General features: G+C 38.0%; 4 protein-coding genes across 7 annotated transcripts; 3 read left to right on the top strand and 1 right to left on the bottom strand.

The window, feature by feature from the left end:
- Positions 1 to 514: 514 nt before the first annotated feature.
- LOC111807447 (probable glycerol-3-phosphate acyltransferase 3) lies at positions 515 to 3,542 on the top strand. Its single transcript, XM_023693179.1, has 2 exons — positions 515 to 1,245; positions 2,586 to 3,542. Exons 1-2 carry the CDS (start codon positions 520 to 522, stop codon positions 3,453 to 3,455), a joined length of 1,596 nt encoding a protein of 531 aa, XP_023548947.1. The 5' UTR covers positions 515 to 519; the 3' UTR covers positions 3,456 to 3,542.
- An 896-nt stretch (positions 3,543 to 4,438) lies between these two features.
- LOC111806837 (probable pre-mRNA-splicing factor ATP-dependent RNA helicase DEAH2) lies at positions 4,439 to 8,977 on the top strand. 3 transcript variants are annotated; one of them, XM_023692331.1, is made up of 7 exons: positions 4,446 to 4,939; positions 5,872 to 6,074; positions 6,190 to 7,274; positions 7,674 to 7,799; positions 7,885 to 8,123; positions 8,211 to 8,329; positions 8,550 to 8,977. In XM_023692331.1, the coding sequence occupies exons 1-7, from the start codon at positions 4,640 to 4,642 to the stop codon at positions 8,674 to 8,676; spliced, it is 2,199 nt and encodes a 732-aa protein (XP_023548099.1). In that variant the 5' UTR covers positions 4,446 to 4,639; the 3' UTR covers positions 8,677 to 8,977. The 3 variants fall into 3 exon arrangements, with proteins under 3 accessions (XP_023548100.1, XP_023548101.1, XP_023548099.1); XM_023692333.1 differs by lacking the exons at positions 8,211 to 8,329; positions 8,550 to 8,977 and having other exon boundaries at positions 4,440 to 4,939; positions 7,699 to 7,799; positions 7,885 to 8,032; XM_023692332.1 differs by lacking the exons at positions 7,674 to 7,799; positions 7,885 to 8,123; positions 8,211 to 8,329; positions 8,550 to 8,977 and adding an exon at positions 7,572 to 7,667 and having other exon boundaries at positions 4,439 to 4,939.
- Positions 8,978 to 9,472: 495 nt separating this feature from the next.
- On the top strand, positions 9,473 to 11,625 carry LOC111806508 (nifU-like protein 1, chloroplastic). Its single transcript, XM_023691854.1, has 3 exons — positions 9,473 to 9,863; positions 11,012 to 11,148; positions 11,274 to 11,625. The coding sequence occupies exons 1-3, from the start codon at positions 9,527 to 9,529 to the stop codon at positions 11,460 to 11,462; spliced, it is 663 nt and encodes a 220-aa protein (XP_023547622.1). The 5' UTR covers positions 9,473 to 9,526; the 3' UTR covers positions 11,463 to 11,625.
- A 329-nt stretch (positions 11,626 to 11,954) lies between these two features.
- Positions 11,955 to 17,485, bottom strand: LOC111807664 (SWR1-complex protein 4-like). Of its 2 annotated transcripts, XM_023693481.1 has the most exons (17): positions 17,086 to 17,484; positions 16,905 to 16,991; positions 16,031 to 16,096; positions 15,863 to 15,922; positions 15,533 to 15,589; positions 14,886 to 15,015; positions 14,660 to 14,727; positions 14,408 to 14,500; positions 14,277 to 14,324; positions 13,890 to 14,066; positions 13,626 to 13,736; positions 13,270 to 13,365; positions 12,972 to 13,043; positions 12,845 to 12,881; positions 12,688 to 12,722; positions 12,504 to 12,595; positions 11,955 to 12,391 (listed from the first exon to the last, which is right to left on the bottom strand). In XM_023693481.1, the coding sequence occupies exons 1-16, from the start codon at positions 17,197 to 17,199 to the stop codon at positions 12,512 to 12,514; spliced, it is 1,335 nt and encodes a 444-aa protein (XP_023549249.1). In that variant the 5' UTR covers positions 17,200 to 17,484; the 3' UTR covers positions 11,955 to 12,391; positions 12,504 to 12,511. The 2 variants fall into 2 exon arrangements, with proteins under 2 accessions (XP_023549249.1, XP_023549250.1); XM_023693482.1 differs by lacking the exon at positions 15,533 to 15,589 and having other exon boundaries at positions 17,086 to 17,485.
- Positions 17,486 to 17,960: the final 475 nt, after the last annotated feature.

Raw genomic sequence — 17,960 nt, 5'->3', positions numbered from 1 at the left:
ACATAGCTTGGCTAGTCATGAATCGTGATCGAGGACAAATATTCTCTTTTCTCGAGATTTAAACGTTCAAATCTCCACCACCATTCGAGCATATCTACATTTTTTAGTTCTTAGAAAAAGTAATAATGTTGTATCATCTAAAATATATTTAAATTGGTAACACAAATTTATCTTTCGTTATCGTTTGACTCGTAATCGTATTTTTCCGTCGTCTATTGAGTCTATTAGCACGGAAATTTCAAACATTAATCATATGATAATATCCACTTCAAAATTAATTACTTGGCCCTTTTTTTCTCTCTCTTTTGCTAAATTATTGACTAAAATATTCAAACTTTGTGGGACATTAAATGCAAATGGAAAATAAGGAAGTAAAAGAGGGTGGCTACAAGAAGCAACAACAATGGCAAATCATGTAATTAAACCCAACACCAAGGGCAATAATAAATCAAAAACCCTATAAATAAACCACCTTTAAATCTCTGTTCTTTTCAGACACTTCCAAAGACCAAAACAAACATGAAATCCACTCCCTTCTTCGTCGTTAAAGCTCTCTTCCTTCTTTTCCATCGAATTTTCTCTAAAAAATTCCGGCGAACCGCCACCGCCACCGCCGCCGGCGTTCACCAGAAATACCAAAAAGACCCATCTCCGGCGAAACTCAGCGGCGGCGAAGGAAAAGTTCTAATCTTTAACGTGGAAGAGGCTTTATTAAAACCCTCATCTCCATTTTTCTTCTCTTACTTCATGTTGGTGGCTTTTGAAGCAAGTGGGGTAATCCGTGCGACAGCTTTGTTGATGTCGTACCCTTTGATCCGACTTGTCGGCCAAGAAATGGGGTTGAAAATTATGGTGATGATTTCGTTTTTTGGGGTTAAAAAAGATAACTTTAGAATTGGGTCATCAGTTTTGGGTAAGTTCTTGATGAACGACGTCGGATTGGAGGGTTTTGAGGCAGTAAAAAAAGGGAGGAAGAGAATTGGGTTCAGTAATTTTTTCCCACAAGTCATGATTGAGAGCTTTTTGAGAGATTATTTGGAGGTTGAGGAAGTGGTTGGAAGAGAATTGAAGGCTTTTTGTGGGTATTTTGTGGGTTTGATGGAACCAAAAGTGAAGGCTTCTTCATTATCTCATTTGATTCATCAAGAACAACAACAAGAACAACAAGAACAAAATTGCAATTTGATTGGGATTTGTGGCTCTCAAATGGGTTATGATTTTCATCTCCTCTCTTCCATTTGCAATGTAAGTTCTTTCAAAAACCCTAATTTTCAGCTCGTTCACGTTCATAACGATTTCCATTTCGGTAATCGGTTCAATTTCTTGATAGCTTTATCGTCTTTTTTAAAAATGATTCAGTAATACAATAGAAAATTACAGATAGAAACAGTGAGGTCCGAAATTGGTTGAAGATGGGAACAAAACATTCCTTACATTGGGATCTCACTGTAAAAATTTAGTAACAGTGATATGAACCACGACCAAGGAATTTCCATACCTCAAGGTCCAATTACAAGAACGAGAGCCAAGAAGCTACAACAAACCTTATACAGTTATATTCTAAGCTATGGTGAGCTCATCAAAGCTTGAATATAACTATATAAGGTTTGTTGTAGCTTCTTGACTCTCGTCCTTGTAATTGGACCTTGAGGTATGAAAATTCCTTGGTCGTGGTTCATATCAAACAGTGATAATCACTCATCAATTGGAGAGGGAAACGAAACATTTCTTATAAGGGTGTGGAAACCTCTCCCTAACAGACGTGTTTTAATAGCGGTGAGACTGACAATAATACATAACAAGCCAAAATAGACAATATCTACTGGCACTGGGTTGATTAAAATAATTTGAATGGTATATTTATGTCTATTTTGATTTGATATATTATTTGAATAATTATATTGACTAAATAAATCTTTTCAATTATTTTAGATTGAAACTTTTGAGTTATCCTTTTGAGATTTTTATAATAAAATAAACAATATTTATTATAAGATTACACATGTATGGACAATATTGAGTTTACGTAGCTAAATAAAGTCAAATAATTAATGGTTTTCCTATCTAAAAATAATTAATGATTTTCTCATAAATTAAATAATTATAAAATTCATATATTAATGTTTTTATTATATAGTTAAGCAATATATCAATAATTAATTTAAAGAAATTAAAAATATATTTAGAACATTCCTATATATATTCCAACTGTCCGACAAGAAAATCAAATTACAGTTGATAAATCAAATTAAAACACCCTATCTTGTCTTTAATAGTTTAGATATATATTAACATCTACATGTCTTATCATTAATAATAAATATTTTTAAAAAAAATATTATTTCCAAAAAAAACATAAAATATATAATATATTTTCCCCCGTCTTGTCATAAATGTTTAGATATATATCCATGTCTCTAAGTCATATCATATATTAAAGAATGTAAATTAAACCCGAAAATCATTTATAGTAAAAACAGATATTCATTTAATAATATATTTTAAAGAAGTACGGTTGTGGCTTTTTGAATTAATTTAATGTCTGAAGTAAGATTATTATGGCTGACGATGATCTTTGCAAACAGGAAATCTACACTGTGAGTGAAGCTGATAAAAAAAAGTGGAAGACGCTTCCTAAAGACAAATTTCTGAAGCCGTTAATCTTTCACGATGGAAGGCTAGCCCTAAACCCAACTCCTTTGGACACTCTTGCCGTTTTGACGTGGCTCCCTTTTGCCCTAATTCTTGTTTTTATTAGAATTTTTGCTTATATTTGTTTGCCTTATAATTTATGTGTTCCTATTAGTGCTTTTAGTGGGATGCACCTCACTGTTTCGATCCCAGTTGAAAAAACCAAAACCAACAACAATCGAGGGTGTTTATATGTTTGCAACCATAGAACACTTCTCGACCCTCTCTATATTTCAGCTGCATTGAGAATCAAGAACCCTTTAGCAGTCACCTATAGTCTAAGTCCAGTCTCGGAATTCTTCTCACCGATTAGAACCGTTCGATTGACTCGAAATCGCGATCGAGATGCAACCCTAATGAAAAGATTGTTATCAAATGACAATTTGATTATATGTCCTGAAGGAACCACTTGTAGAGAGGCGTATCTTCTAAGGTTTAGTCCATTGTTCGCAGAGATTAGTGAAAAAATAGTCCCGATAGCAAACGACACACATGTGACTATGTTTTATGGGACGAGTGCAAGTGGGTTTAAGTGCCTTGACCCGTTCTTCTTCTTGATGAACCCTTCACCATCTTACAGTATTAAGAAGTTGGACACGGTTGATGGCTTGTTTGCATCACATGATGATACCAATTCCACAAAGTTTGATGTGGCCAATTGGGTGCAAAGTGAGATTGGTAAGGCTTTGAAATTTGAGTGCACAAAGCTTACTAGGAGAGATAAGTATTTGATTTTGGCTGGCAATGAAGGGATTGTACATTGACACATACTTCATATCATTAATTATTCGATGTATTTATATAGATCAATGTGTATAAGATATGGTATTGATCTTCCCATTATATGATCATTACACAGAAGAAGATATACGTGATTAATTTATCGATACCGAATTATAGTATAACTGATTTTGCATGAAGTAATTATTTCACTCAAATTTAAAATCATACCCAAACAACCACTAAGTACTCTGACCCTCGGGAACCTTTCTCGAGGTCCAATTGAGCTCTAGATATGTTGGATTAGGCTCGAGCGTTGGTTTGACCTAAGCCAGTTCCACTTCGAGTTTGCATCCATCTCGAGCCTTTCTTTTTTTCTTTTTCTTTTAGTATTGTGATTGAGACCTCGTGAACGACGGTCGTAACTATGACGGTCTTAAAGTAGAGAAATCTTTTATCGGGTAAGCTCTGACTTGCACAAAAGGCCTAACGATTCTAGAAATGGGATCCGATTGGATCCGTTCCCCTTTATTGGGCCGTGTTAGACCACATATAAATTGGGCCGTGTTAGACACATATAAACTGGGCCGTATTAGACCACATATACATTGGCCGTGAATTGGGCCGTGTTAGACATATAAATTGGGCCGTATTAGGCCACATATAAATTGGGCTGTGAGACTACATATAAATTGGGCCGTGTTAGACACATAAACTGGGCCGTATTAGACCACATATAAATTGGGCCGTGAATTGGGCCGTGTTAGACACATATAAATTGGGCCGTGTTAGGCCACATATAAATTGGGCCGTGTTAGACTACATATAAATTGGGCCGTATTAGACTACATAAATTGGGCCGTGTTAGATCTCATATAAATTGGGCCGTGTTAGACCACATACAAATTGGGCCAGGCGCAAAGCAATTTAAGGGGTCCAAAGTCCTGTCGGCGTAATTAAAATGCTTAAAGTGGCATTCGAGGAATTAATAAGAAATTGGGGACTGATTGTGAAATTCTGGAAAGTTCTATATAATATAACGAAGGCCACTTCATTCTCTCCCTTCTTCCCTCGAATTAGGGTTTCGGAATTTTGCAGTTCCAGAACCAGGCCCCTTCAATCGCTCTTCCGATAAAGCAAGTTTTGGCCGGGACCTGTCTTGCGGTTGAGGTAGAATACAGCTCTTTTCTTCGGCTATTTCCGTATCTCTGTGCCGGCAAGGGTTTTGATGGGTGCGGAGAGGAAGAGGAAGGTTAGTTTGTTTGATGTGGTGGACGACACCTCTGTCCCCCCGAAGATTCACAAATCGAACGGTGGAGGAGCGGCGTTTAACAATGGCGGTGGCAATGCGGGCAATAGTCTGATCAACCGGTGGACTGGGAGGCAGTACTCGCAGAGGTACTTTGAGATTTTGGAGAAGAGGAAGACTCTGCCTGTTTGGCATCAGAAAGAGGAGTTTTTCCAGGCTTTAAAGAGCAGTCAGACTCTCATATTGGTTGGTGAAACTGGTAGTGGTAAAACTACTCAGGTTAGTTGGGGAAAGCGTTCTAATGTTTGATGTGTAGATGATTGTATGTTTTCGAGACTGCAAGTGACTTCAGAATTATTTGTAACTTCCCCTTTTGTCTTGGACACAGGCTTTTAGTTTTTTCATTAACTTCCATTCAGGCTGTTAGTTTTTTCTTCGACTTCTATTCTAATTTTTTTTTTTATTTTTTTTATTTTTTTTTATTCTTTAGATTCTGTACTGTGTTTTTCGAGCCAATGTCAGGCTTTATTAGGGGTGCTTTGGTTAGAAGGACCTTTGCTCTTTAGTTTGATTGTGGGGTAATGCGTTCTTGGGAAGGATTTACTACATACTTCATCAGTCTAGGCCAAAAATATACCTAATGATGTAAACTTAGAATTTGTGGTTTTGCTTTTTCTTGTTTAAATGCTCGGATAATATCCTAATTTAATCCTGAACTTTCATTTTAACCTGTTTTAGCTCTTAATTTGCGAATATTATTTTTGCACTAGAATAATTGGCCTTACCCTCCCTTGAGAAGGGAACGAACTATGGGACGACTTCGAATATTACTTAAAACATTTAATCTAGTTACTGTCGTTTAATTTCTTTAATCTTTAAGAAAAATCTAGCTGGGTACCGACTAAATTTATATGTGAGCCACATATGTTGAGTATGGTATGCGAGTTGGTTAAGATATATGTTTGATAGTATGGAAAGTTCTCTGATTTCTTAAGCTCTTAGATCGCATCAGAATGGGGCCAAGCGGATATTGGGGTTTATTTATTTATTTTATTATTATTTTAATAGGGTTTTAGAAGGTACTAGTAATAATTTTTGGTGTCTCTAGACAACTTGTTTGCTTTTCAGTTAAGCTATGTCTAATGGGTATTTTGTTTGAGATAGTCTTCTTGTTATTCTGATGTCTATTGTGGTGATTATGCCTGTTACAGATTCCTCAATTTGTTTTAGAAGCCGTGGACCTGGATAGTCCAGATAAACGTAAGAAGATGATGGTTGCTTGCACTCAGCCTCGTAGGGTGGCAGCAATGTCAGTTTCTAGACGTGTTGCTGAAGAGATGGACGTGACTATTGGAGAAGAGGTGGGTTACAGCATCCGTTTTGAAGACTGCAGTAGTGCCAGAACAGTTTTGAAGTAAGCTCATTCTTCTTAGTACCTACTCATCAGTGTTGTTATCTATTCCCTCTATGATTTGAAATTTTATTCTTTACGTGATTGGTAAATGTGTTGTACTTTTTATGGGTGGCAGGTATCTGACTGATGGTATGCTTTTAAGAGAAGCAATGACAGATCCTCTTTTAGAAAGGTATAAGGTAATTATTCTTGATGAGGCTCATGAAAGAACATTAGCCACGGATGTCCTTTTTGGACTTTTGAAAGAAGTTTTGAAAAATAGGCCTGACCTAAAGCTGGTGGTCATGAGTGCCACACTTGAGGCTGAAAAGTTCCAGGGTTATTTTAATGGTGCTCCACTTATGAAAGTTCCTGGTAGGCTTCATCCAGTGGAAATATTTTACACACAGGAACCTGAAAGGGACTATCTTGAAGCTGCTATTCGGACAGTTGTACAGATTCACTTGTGTGAACCTATAGGTGATATACTTGTTTTCCTCACTGGTGAGGAGGAAATTGAAGATGCATGTCGCAAAATAAATAAAGAAATTTCAAACCTTGGCGACCAGGTAGGGCCTGTGAAAGTGGTGCCTTTATATTCTACTCTTCCTCCAGCTATGCAGCAGAAGATCTTCGAACCTGCTCCACCTCCAGTAAAAGAGGATGGACCTCCTGGAAGAAAGATTGTGGTTTCCACAAACATTGCAGAGACTTCATTGACCATAGATGGCATTGTCTATGTTATTGACCCTGGCTTCTCAAAACAGAAAGTTTATAACCCTCGAGTACGTGTGGAATCATTACTGGTATCTCCTATATCAAAGGCCAGTGCACATCAGAGATCTGGTCGTGCTGGAAGAACTCAGCCTGGAAAGTGTTTTAGACTTTACACGGAAAGGAGTTTCCAAAATGATTTGCAGCCACAGACATATCCTGAAATTTTGAGATCAAACCTTGCAAATACTGTTCTTACCTTGAAGAAATTGGGCATTGATGACCTTGTGCATTTTGATTTTATGGATCCACCTGCTCCTGAGACTTTGATGCGAGCTTTAGAAGTTCTGAATTATTTGGGTGCATTGGATGATGAGGGTAACCTAACGAAGCTTGGGGAAATAATGAGTGAATTTCCATTAGATCCTCAGATGTCAAAGATGCTCGTTGTTAGTCCAGAATTCAAATGTTCAAATGAAATATTATCAATTTCTGCCATGCTTTCAGGTACTTCAGCCCTCTCTTTTGCAATTTTTTAAGTTCCCCATTTCTTTTGAGTTCTATATAGTGTGTGTACGTCAGATGCCCATGGTTGTTAAACACTGGGCAGGATGCATCAAATTTGATGCATTTTTATTGGCGTGGCATGTTTGCAGTATATCTGTCATGTCTTCTAACTAGTAGTTGTTAGAGCACAATTCTGTCAAACTAGGTTGTCATCAGCAACTATCTTCTCTGGTTCCATGCCCTCAGATGGCATGCACCATAAGATTTCTCAGTCAGTGCTGATGTAGTTAGTTGCAGTTTCTCAGTATTATCTCATGAAGCAAATGGTCTCGTCTTGCATCTATGCATCTGCTGACCTTCCCTGGGCCTCCTGTGTGTGATTACCAATTTCTTTCTTAGTACCCAATTGCTTTGTCCGGCCTAGGGAGGCTCAAAAGGCTGCTGACGAAGCAAAAGCTAGGTTTGGCCACATTGATGGAGATCATCTAACGCTCTTGAACGTGTACCACGCTTACAAGCAAAACAGTAAGTATTTATGGTCTTCACTTTGACCTTTTCAATTAATTACATTCAATTTTGATGGGTTCCTAAAGCAACTATTATGTCACAGATGAGGATCAATCATGGTGCTACGAAAACTTCATCAATCACAGGGCAATGAAGTCTGCAGATAATGTCAGAGAGCAACTAGTCCGCATCATGGCTAGGTTTAACCTCAAATTATGCAGCACAGATTTCAACAGCCGTGAATACTACGTAAACATAAGAAAGGCAATGCTTTCTGGGTATTTCATGCAAGTAGCTCATCTGGAGCGAACTGGACACTACTTGACAGTGAAGGACAACCAGGTATGGATTCTTTTCTTGATGTACCAGATCATGGTAAACCCTGCACTTTCAATGCCTGTATTTAGGATTAACAAATCTGTTCTACAGGTGGTACACTTGCATCCATCAAATTGCTTGGACCATAAACCAGAGTGGGTCATTTATAATGAGTACGTCCTAACGAGTAGGAATTTCATCCGTACCGTGACAGATATCCGGGGTGAATGGTTAGTCTCTCTTGCTGTAATGTTAAATGCTTGTACCCAGAAGCAAGTTTATGTGTATATACTTTTGGTCTGGTCTTATGCATTAGATCTTAAGCATTACTTGCAAGTTAATCCTTGCTACACATGATGCAAGGATGTTCTTTTTTCAAACTAAAAATCTTGCACTAATAACTGAGTGGATAGCAACAACGTTGATCTATTCTTCCTGTTGTCACAACAGGCTGGTGGACGTAGCAGCACACTATTACGATCTGGCGAACTTCCCTCTATGCGAGGCCAAGCGTGTTCTCGAGAAGCTTTACAAGAAACGAGAAAAGGATCGTGAGGAAAGCAGGAATAGAAAATGAGTTTTTTTGTTTAAACCCATTCTATCGTCTGAGATTCCGACTTAGCATTTCGTCCATGGCAGATAACTATCAGCTGAGGAGCGGAAGAAATTGGTTGTACTTCTATACTGTTAAATTAGGAAGGCAGTGTTTTTAGGGTTCATATAGTCCCAAAACAACATACTTAGGTTTTGATTTTCAAACTCAGTGGTTTCTGATTGCTTTTGTGTTATTTTAATGTATGAAATCTAAAAAGTTCCAAGTCTACTCACGCTTCAACGCTTCAGCACAAACTTTTCATGAATGTGCAGATGTTATGATCAAAGCATTGTACAGCACATACCTGTATACAAACTAATCTGCAAAGATTTCATACAGAGCAGAAACTAAACGTTTTTGAGATGGTGCACGTACAATTAGCTAGTAGTTATTATGGTATTGATGATCACGTAAATTACTACCTTTCACTTAACTATTTAGTAGGAAGATTTTTGGATATCATAATGAAAGTTGCATGCCATGAATTTGTTCGATTACATTTCTTGTGTTTAGATTTGCATGCTAAAGTCATGAGGCTAGAATCATGATTTAGTGTTTAATTTTGCATGTTAGAGTCATGATTTAGTGTTTAAATTTGCATGTTTATGATGGCGTTCCTTGTTTCAAAATTTTTTCAGAGATGGATTAGGACATTATTTGAAACTTAGAAATTTGATATGATTTTTTAATTAAAAAAATAATAAAAAAAATAAANTTTTTTTTTTTTTTTTTTTTTTTTTTTTTATTTAAAGACTAGTATAAATCTTGGATCGGCGGACGTAAAACAAGTTCGTCGTCATCGGCTAGATTCCTTTTCATTTCTTCTTCATCAATGGCGTCTTTAACTATCTCCGGCCTCCTCAAAACCCCTCTTTATTATTCCCAAGCTCTTGCAAATCACCGCCAGTACCCACCTTTTTCTTTTGGGCAACATCAAATACCCGTTTGCCTGAATAGGGCGTTGCCCAGTCAAGCCATTAGAGCTTCCGCTTCGAGTTCTGGTCCATCCACGAGCTCCTCGCCAGGGCTGTACTCCGCCCAGAAATTTGAACTGACCACTGCAAACGTAGACTTGGTTCTTGAGGACGTTAGGCCCTATCTAATCGCAGATGGAGGAAATGTCGACGTCGTGTCCGTTGAAGATGGAATCGTTTCTCTCAAACTCGTTGGTGGGTGAATTTCTGATCTCATTTCATTGAATGGGTTTGTTTTAATCTTGTTCGTTAATTTAGCTTTGTGTATTGAAATTTTTGTAATTGAATGATTGGTTGCTATTGCTTATGTGCGGCGAAATGTTGATGAACAATCGAATAGGTTAGGGAGTTTTATAGGATCCTTAGAAGTTGAAAACATCAAAGAACTCTTAGTTCCATGGCCTTGGTACCTAGAAGCTCAAATACCACTGAAAAGGTTCATGAAGATGCTATATCCTTTTGCCCTCCAGGTTCTCAATTCTTATATGTTTAGGTTTTGATCATATTTTTTGCTCTCTGCCCCATTGCCTAGAGTTTTCAGGAGAATTTTGTTGGGAGATCTGGTATGTTTGGAATATGGATGTTTCCTACGACATTTGTGGGATTTTCCTGAAGATTGATGTAGCTCTTTCGCTTCTAACAACCCAAGCCCACCGCTAACAGAAACTGTCCACTTTGGTCCGTTGCGTATTGCCATCAGCTTGAAACGTGTCTGGTAGGGATAAGTTTCCACACCCTTATAAGGAGTGCTTCGTTCTTCTCTCCGACCGATGTGGGATCTCACAATCCACCCCCTTGGGAGCCCAACATCCTCGCTTGGCACACTACTCGGTGTTTGGCTCTGATACCATTTGTAACAGCCCAAGCCCACCGCTAATAGATATTGTCCCCTTTGGCCCATTATGTATCACTGTCAGCCTCACAGTTATAAAACGTGTTAGCTAGGGAGAAGTTTTCATACCCTTATATATAAGGAATGTTTCGTTCCCATCTCCAACCGATGTAGGATCTCACACAGCTAGTTTTAAAACTTTTCCTTATTGACTAGTTGAAGAGCATTTATTTGTTATCTCGGTCCAGGCCGGGTTTGGACCTCTAGTACCTGCCTCGACACGTGCCTGGTGAGTTTATCTGTTTCATCTTCTGTAGGGGAAAACGACTCCTTGAAGTAGGTGGGCAAAAGGTAGTGAGCATGTAATCCTCACTATCTTGTTAGACATCTTGCAGCAGATACCTGCGTTTATCTTTGAGTTTTGAGCTTAGATTCCATTTGGTCCATAAGTTTCAAGATTTTACTCTTGTTTTTTAACCGAAGACTTAGCAAGAATCAATTCGATCCTCAGGAGCATGCGGTAGCTGCCCGAGCTCAACAACCACCATGAAGATGGGAATCGAACGAGTACTGAAGGAAAAGTTTGGAGATTCAGTGAAGGAAATATGCCAAGTATATGATGAAGAGCCAAAGGAAATAACAACCGAGGTGAGTTTTCTCTGGACGAACGAACGAATACAAAAGAACTCGAACAAGTTTCGATGTTTTGAGACACTTGCTGATGTTAAATTCAAACGAAAACAGTATTAACGTTGGATGTTGCACCAATGCAGGCAGTAAATAGTCATCTTGACATATTGAGGCCAGCCATAAGGAACTATGGCGGGAGCGTGGAAGTAATATCGATCGATGGTGGCAATTGCGTCGTTAAGTATGAGGGTCCTGAATCTATTGGTACAGGAATTAAAGCAGCCATTAAGGAGAAGTTCCCAGATATTACAAACGTTGTGTTTTCAAGCTAGCCTTTTCTCAAGTTCATTTAGCTGCTGCACTTAATGAACAGGTGCTGCTCCTCTTTCCAGAATACCCATGTAAAGTTCTATTGTTCAATAAATGATACATATATTATTGATGACTCTTAGTGTACACGGCTAGCAAATATGGTCTACTTTAGTCCATTACGTATTAGCTTACGGCTAGCAAATATGGTTTACTTTAGCCCATTACGTATTAGCTTAGGTCTGTTAGAGAGAAGTTTTCACACTTCTAAGAATATTTCATTATCCTCTTCGACAGATGTGAGATCTCTAATGGCTCAAGCTCACCGCTAGTAGATATTGTCCAATTTGACCCGTTACATATCACCGTCAGCCCACGGTTTTAAAATGTAGGAAGAGGTTTTCATACCCTTATAAGGAATGTTTCATTCCCTTCTCTAAGCGATGTAGAATCTCACAGAAAGTAGTTCGATGGACCCACAACAGGCAGCATACCCATGCTAGAATAGCAAATTATTATAGAAACTAGACCCATTTGATATTACGTTACTTGTCAACGATAGAAAAGAAAATTACATCATGATTCTTTTAGGTTGAAGAACAAAAACTAATACACAAAATGAAAGTGTATAAAAAAGAGTTAATCTTCCTCGTTTCTGGCTAGATTTACATGTAACACACCATCATATAAGAACTATCCTGCTAACTCTGCCAACAAAAGAAAGACCAAACTAGCTAGTAGATGTAAGAAAACCAGAGCTTTGCCTTCGTGATGAAGATAAATGAACTAAACAGACAGTTATTAACCCGATTGCACAGACGACCATGAAAATTGAGTCTCTTAACCAGTATGAACGTTCATCACAACATCCTTAATCAATCAGAAACTGATGCTCCAAAAGGGCATCATGGAAAGCTGCCTGCTCCAGCATTAGCCTTTTAGATGCATACCACTGTAATTAACATTGTTAGATGATGGAACCATATGACAGCCATCATAGATTAACATTTATGAAATACCATTAATGTCTCAATTCAACCATATGTGCGAGATTTCTTACAGACCTAGAGGATCACAGATCGGATCCCTTCTGTTTTCTTGGCCTTTTATTAGATTGAGCAGGTGATGATGGAGCTTCAGATAATCTTCCAGTGGCCTAACAATGATCGGTAAGAAAAATGAGACGCAAAACAAGATACAGAGTGGTAACACCTAAAGAGTTCCAAGATAAATAGTTGACAAACATACCTTTCGTTTTTGATCCCGTTTAACAAACCTTTCCCCTAGCAGAAGACAAATATACATGTAAATGAACTTCCAGAACAGAAAAGGAGATGGTGCATGTAAATGAAAGAGATGGTGCAGTAAGGCCAAATATATAAGTTCTATTAGAGAATCCATTTACCTCCAAAACTCATAGAATCAGCAATAAAAGCGCGATCCTACACCCAGAGCATGAAATGAATGCTGTTAGCAGAGGAAGAGTCACACAGATATGGGAAATTACGGTGCTCGTGAGTACATTTACCGACCTTGGGTGTGCCAGGTGCCTCGCTGTATGGACTCTCACGGAAAGAAGAACCTTCTGCCTCCTTATTTTGCAACTGTTTGAAAGAAACAGGAATGACAACAAATTTAGAACTAAACTACGTTGAAGGGATATGGCATTTGACACAAGCATATTCCATCAACAAGGTTTTCCTTCATTGAGAATTCTCTCTGAATGAGAGGAAAAAAATGATTGAATCCACTGTTAATGAGTGGTATGTTAATGCAAGTTTAGAGCGCATAAATCTGGTGGGACATTCATATGGAAAAAGAAAACTGTACCTGCTTTTGAAGATTCAGCAGTGTCAATATTTCTTTTCTTAATTCAAGATGCTCTGCACACACGGCTTTTGTTGGAACCCTGGGTTTTAGATTAACCTATTTACAAATTAAAAAAGAAAAAGGAAAAAGGAAAGACCCTCTTGTGAGTGAACTATACAACTATTGTAACTCTAGAACATGAAGAACACTCGGGGAAGGCAAGGACTACTGAAGAAAGTCCAACAGATTTTTCTGTTTTTTTCTTTCTTCTAATGAGCTGCTATGAAATCGATACCAGTATTAAATCCTCCACAACTCACCGCCTTATAAGAAAACAAGTATTTGGATTTAACGAAAAAACGAGAACGTTAACCAACCGAAAGATCTTGTAGGGTCTGTTCGACCCGTTTGATAGTCCTAAGGCCGGCAGATGAGCTTGCAGCATGTACCATTTGCTCAAGTGCATATGTTCTCAAGTATACAGGAAGCTGAAACGTAGAAATCAGTCATCAGAACACATTCTCAAATTTCATATTTTGGTATATAGATCAATTAAGCTTTGGGAGCAAAATCGATCACAAAAGCCTTATTGAAACGAAGCTATAAAAGGCGTCTAAATATGATCCATTTGGACCGTATACCATGCGAAGAGAAGCTAGAGTAGAAGCATTATCTGCTACTACAGTTGAAGGTACAGCTGCTGGAGGTGGAGGCTGCACATTGGATACAGATGGTACCGACTCTCCAGGAACAACGGCCCTTTCAGTAACTTCTGGGACAGCATTTGAAGTGACAGCCAACTTAGATTCTTCAGCCACCTAAAATGAATATAACCAAGATCGTAAACCAGCTCTAGATATCATACTTAAATGAGCTAGTTAGCCGTACAATACAGTATTCGTATTACTAACGTTTTTTTGGCACGATAACTTAAAGCCTAGAGGCTAATAATGAAATTTCTTTCAACCATGAAATCCTGCAATGCTAATGCCAAGCCTAAAAAAAATTCAAATAGAACATGAACTCACTCTTTCAGCTTTGCGTGATTCGATTATCTTTTTTGCTTCAGCAAGAACCTGCCACAATAAATAGTGTATATATATATAAGGGCTTAGACTTCACTGTATGCATATACACTAAAACATAAGAGAGTCGAGACCTCTGCATCTTTTCGTTCTTTCTGTTTTGTTTGAGAGAGAACCATGGACAATGCCCGTTTGCGCTCGATCTCTTGTGAGACATTGAAAGGATCCTAAATATAAAGAATAAATAAGAAAATCGAACAGAACGTCAATTTGCTAAGCAGCTTCAACTATGTAGCTTCATTGATATTTTTGAGGAAATTAATAAACAAGAACTCCTATTTTAAAAAGGTAACAATGGAAATAGACCTAATTCGAAGACTACCGACCTTGGCAGGAGTATTCCCCGAACCCTCCCGAGATGTTGGTCCTCTAGCACCCAAAATTGCTTTTGATGCTATAAACATACAATATTATAGTATAAGTTTTCAATAATCACAAGTTCATTTGTAAATGATCCAAAACAAGTGTATTACAAAACCAACAACATAAATTGGCAGCCTAAGAGAAAACATGAAGTGATTGCAATAATAGACCAAAAATGGTTATATCTACCATGATAATATCGCTCCTTCAGTTCCTCCACTGTTCTTGTTGATGGAAACCTGTCAGCTATCACAACAAAGCGAAGATCGAACCTTTCGCACAAGTCGAATAATTGATCTGTCTCCTCCTTTGTCCATGACTGAAAATATTTTAAAAGGTACATATCTCAACCACAAAACAAAAGACAGCATTAAGAACTTTGGAAGACAATGCAAGACAGAAGAGCAATTCTTGAATCTAAAACAGAAGTGCAATAGTGAGGTCCATCCTAAGGGTGATGTAGACTTCCAAATAACATCAAATCATGTCCACGCACGCACACACACGGAGGAAACACTTCATCCTTCAAGCTTTACCGTAAACTTCAAATAAAGACGGAACATATGGTGACATGGTAGAAGCGAAGGATAAGTTGTTACATAGAATATAAACACTCAAGCAATGATAGTGTTGCAACTTATAATCCATAGCTGAAAGCCTAAAGAATCTCAAAGGCAAAAGAGTTTCAAATAGAAGCTTCAAGGCATAAGCCATAATACCATATAAAAATTCTACATATCGTGAAATTTCGTGTTTGTGAGTGTGTGAGTGAGGAGAGAGAGAGAGCTCTCTTTGCTCTTCGTGCTCTTCATTAAAAATGGGAAAAATATACCCACAGGGTCTTTTAAAAACTTCTCGTACTCCTCATCTGTGTATTTGACAACTTCAACAGACTGCAACACATTCAAAGAAGAAAATATGTTTTATTAATAATCAGTAACATAGATAATATCAAATTTTCACCAATATAAGAGCAAGAAAATTATATTATGTTAGAATCACACACAACGAAACGGATGTCAATGGGAATATCGAACTTTCCATTTTCACGTGTGCATGAAAAACATTTTAAAACTTCAAATTTCGACTTAATAGAATACAAAACAGGNAAAAAAAAAAAAAAAAAAAAAAAAAAAAAAAAAAAAAAGAGAAGAACTTGGCCTTACCTTGTTGTACTTTGCAAAGGAATAGTCACCTGTTGGTGGAATGCCATTTACAACTCGAACCTACAAATGAAAACATTGGGAGGACGGAGAGAAAAGTGACTTTGACTTCGAACAATAACAAAACTCAATTGGATATCCGACGCTTTATAGAGGTGCCAAAAAGCCTACCCAGTGGTAAAGCTGCAAATTATCCTTTCTAGCAGAGTTTGAAAAAGGAAGCCATTGCCATGTAATCTGAAGGAAAATCACAGGACCATTATAAGAACAATCTAAATTCATGAGCGAGTATGTAAGGGCAATACAAATACAATAACTCTACAAGGAATCAAACCAAACCAAACGGATAATTACAAGAAATCCAAGGAGCAGAACCCCACAACAAGGTGTTTAATCTAATACCATCCCACACCTCGACCCAAGACCACTCGACGCCTCTAAATAATCTAATTTCTATCGAGCCAAGCACTCGATGCAACAGCAGAGCAACAAACTTGCCAAGAAAACGCTGCCCTTATCCCAAAAGGGGCATCAGTAGCTCCTCTAGCATGGAGCAACAGTCTTTGTTTCGCTGCAAACGTAACCTGAACAACCCAAGACCACTCAACACCTCTAAATAATCCAATATTTCTATCGAGCCAAGCACTCGATGCAACAGCAAAGCAACAAACTTGCCAAAAAAAACCCTGCCCTTAACCCAAAAGGTGCATCAGAACCTCCTCTAGCATGGAGCAACCGTCTTTGTTTCGCTCCAAACGTAACCTGAACAACTCTAAGACTCAATCCCATCTGAATTCATCGATTGCACGAGAGATCTATACTTTTAAACTCATACCACGTAAGATACTCGATTATTAGCCAAGCACTCAAGTAACATTGATTCAATAACACAATTAAGCATTCAAACACAATGGCCTTCCCAAATTTCTCACATAAGTTTCGAGGACTGTATAGCAAACGAAGTCTCAATTTCGATATTCAATTCACCATTACAACACACTACCAGATGATAACACTTATTGCACAAAAAAAGAAGAAAAAAAACCTTCTCATCTGATGGAGGTCGCTTCTTCAGCTCGGATGTATCGATCGCCGGCATAATAGGCGCAAGACCACCAGTAAGCGCATAAACCTACAATCCAAAACCCCCACCATTACTACTGTAAGCAATGAAACCAAGTTTAATCAATCATATAAACACAACAAAAGCACGGAGAAGACATTACCTCCCGAGAAATTCCATCTCGCTTTCTCTGGGCATCTTTCTGAGCCCTAGGCTTCTTCTCTTGGGACAAAGGCAGCGTGTTTTTGGGCAACCCCAAGATATCCTTGGCATCCATACCAGACTTCCCCCGAATTCTAGGGCTTTTTTTCTACTTCGCAATGCCGGAAAACTCAAGTTCACAAATCGAATGATTTACACACTAATGTTCCTCCGATCCGAATTTCATCACATGGGTATCATACAATCGGGATTTTGATATGATCGATTCGACGAAGATCATTCTGGTTTCATTTTTTGAGCATCATTCTAGCGCGAAATCACTGTGAGCAGAGGAAGACAACTCGTTATTATTGGATTTCCTTAATTCACCTGCAAGCGACGAACAACGAGTCATGATTAAGTGAAAAATTAGTTGTTTTATTTATGATTTTCCAAATAAGAAAGAACAAACCTAAATTTATGGATTAATTATACTTGTATCATAGCTCAAAGTGTTTATTATCGATCGATTTCAACATTCATTAGCGTTAGAAAGACAAATTCGTGACTCTTGATTCGATTTTCTATTCAAAATAATTGTTTTTTGTGGTGTGACCCTTCGAGGATACAGTTTCCTTGGTATCAAAATTTATGAGTTTGTCCATCTAAATGGGTCTTTCTGTCGAGCCTTCTAGCTCCAAATAGCTAGTGAAGCTCTTCGGTTAGGTACATTTGATGTCGGTAAACGTTCATAGGGATGATTATATAGCATGACTTTCATGTCGTCGTGGAATCTTTTTGGTTCTCAGTGCTTGGGAGTCCTCGTGTCCTAGGCGCACCCTGTGGTGCCTTAATCTAACCTCGAAGGTAATATTCTCAAACAAGGATAGGTTGCAT

This window comes from Cucurbita pepo, chromosome LG12, assembly GCF_002806865.2.
Source record: "Cucurbita pepo subsp. pepo cultivar mu-cu-16 chromosome LG12, ASM280686v2, whole genome shotgun sequence".
Classification (NCBI taxonomy): Eukaryota; Viridiplantae; Streptophyta; class Magnoliopsida; order Cucurbitales; family Cucurbitaceae; genus Cucurbita; species Cucurbita pepo.
The sequence above is the reverse complement of the archived record's forward strand: the minus strand, read 5'-3'. Positions and strand labels throughout refer to the sequence as shown.

Bases quoted from the DNA above. Each gene is read 5' to 3' on its own strand.
- LOC111806837 (XM_023692331.1), top strand. From the start codon at position 4,640: ATGGGTGCGGAGAGGAAGAGGAAGGTTAGTTTGTTTGATGTGGTGGAC. The intron at 7,275-7,673 runs GTACTTCAGCCC...TTTCTTTCTTAG, and splicing joins AATTTCTGCCATGCTTTCAG to TACCCAATTGCTTTGTCCGG. The intron at 7,800-7,884 runs GTAAGTATTTAT...ATTATGTCACAG, and splicing joins CCACGCTTACAAGCAAAACA to ATGAGGATCAATCATGGTGC.
- LOC111807447 (XM_023693179.1), top strand. From the start codon at position 520: ATGAAATCCACTCCCTTCTTCGTCGTTAAAGCTCTCTTCCTTCTTTTC. The intron at 1,246-2,585 runs GTAAGTTCTTTC...CTTTGCAAACAG, and splicing joins TCCTCTCTTCCATTTGCAAT to GAAATCTACACTGTGAGTGA.
- LOC111807664 (XM_023693481.1), bottom strand. From the start codon at position 17,199: ATGGATGCCAAGGATATCTTGGGGTTGCCCAAAAACACGCTGCCTTTG. The intron at 14,728-14,885 runs GTAGATATAACC...GTATGTTTATAG, and splicing joins GAAGGAGCGATATTATCATG to CATCAAAAGCAATTTTGGGT. The intron at 12,596-12,687 runs GTATGTTTGTCA...GATCATTGTTAG, and splicing joins AACGGGATCAAAAACGAAAG to GCCACTGGAAGATTATCTGA.
- LOC111806508 (XM_023691854.1), top strand. From the start codon at position 9,527: ATGGCGTCTTTAACTATCTCCGGCCTCCTCAAAACCCCTCTTTATTAT. The intron at 9,864-11,011 runs GTGGGTGAATTT...TTCGATCCTCAG, and splicing joins CGTTTCTCTCAAACTCGTTG to GAGCATGCGGTAGCTGCCCG. The intron at 11,149-11,273 runs GTGAGTTTTCTC...GCACCAATGCAG, and splicing joins CAAAGGAAATAACAACCGAG to GCAGTAAATAGTCATCTTGA.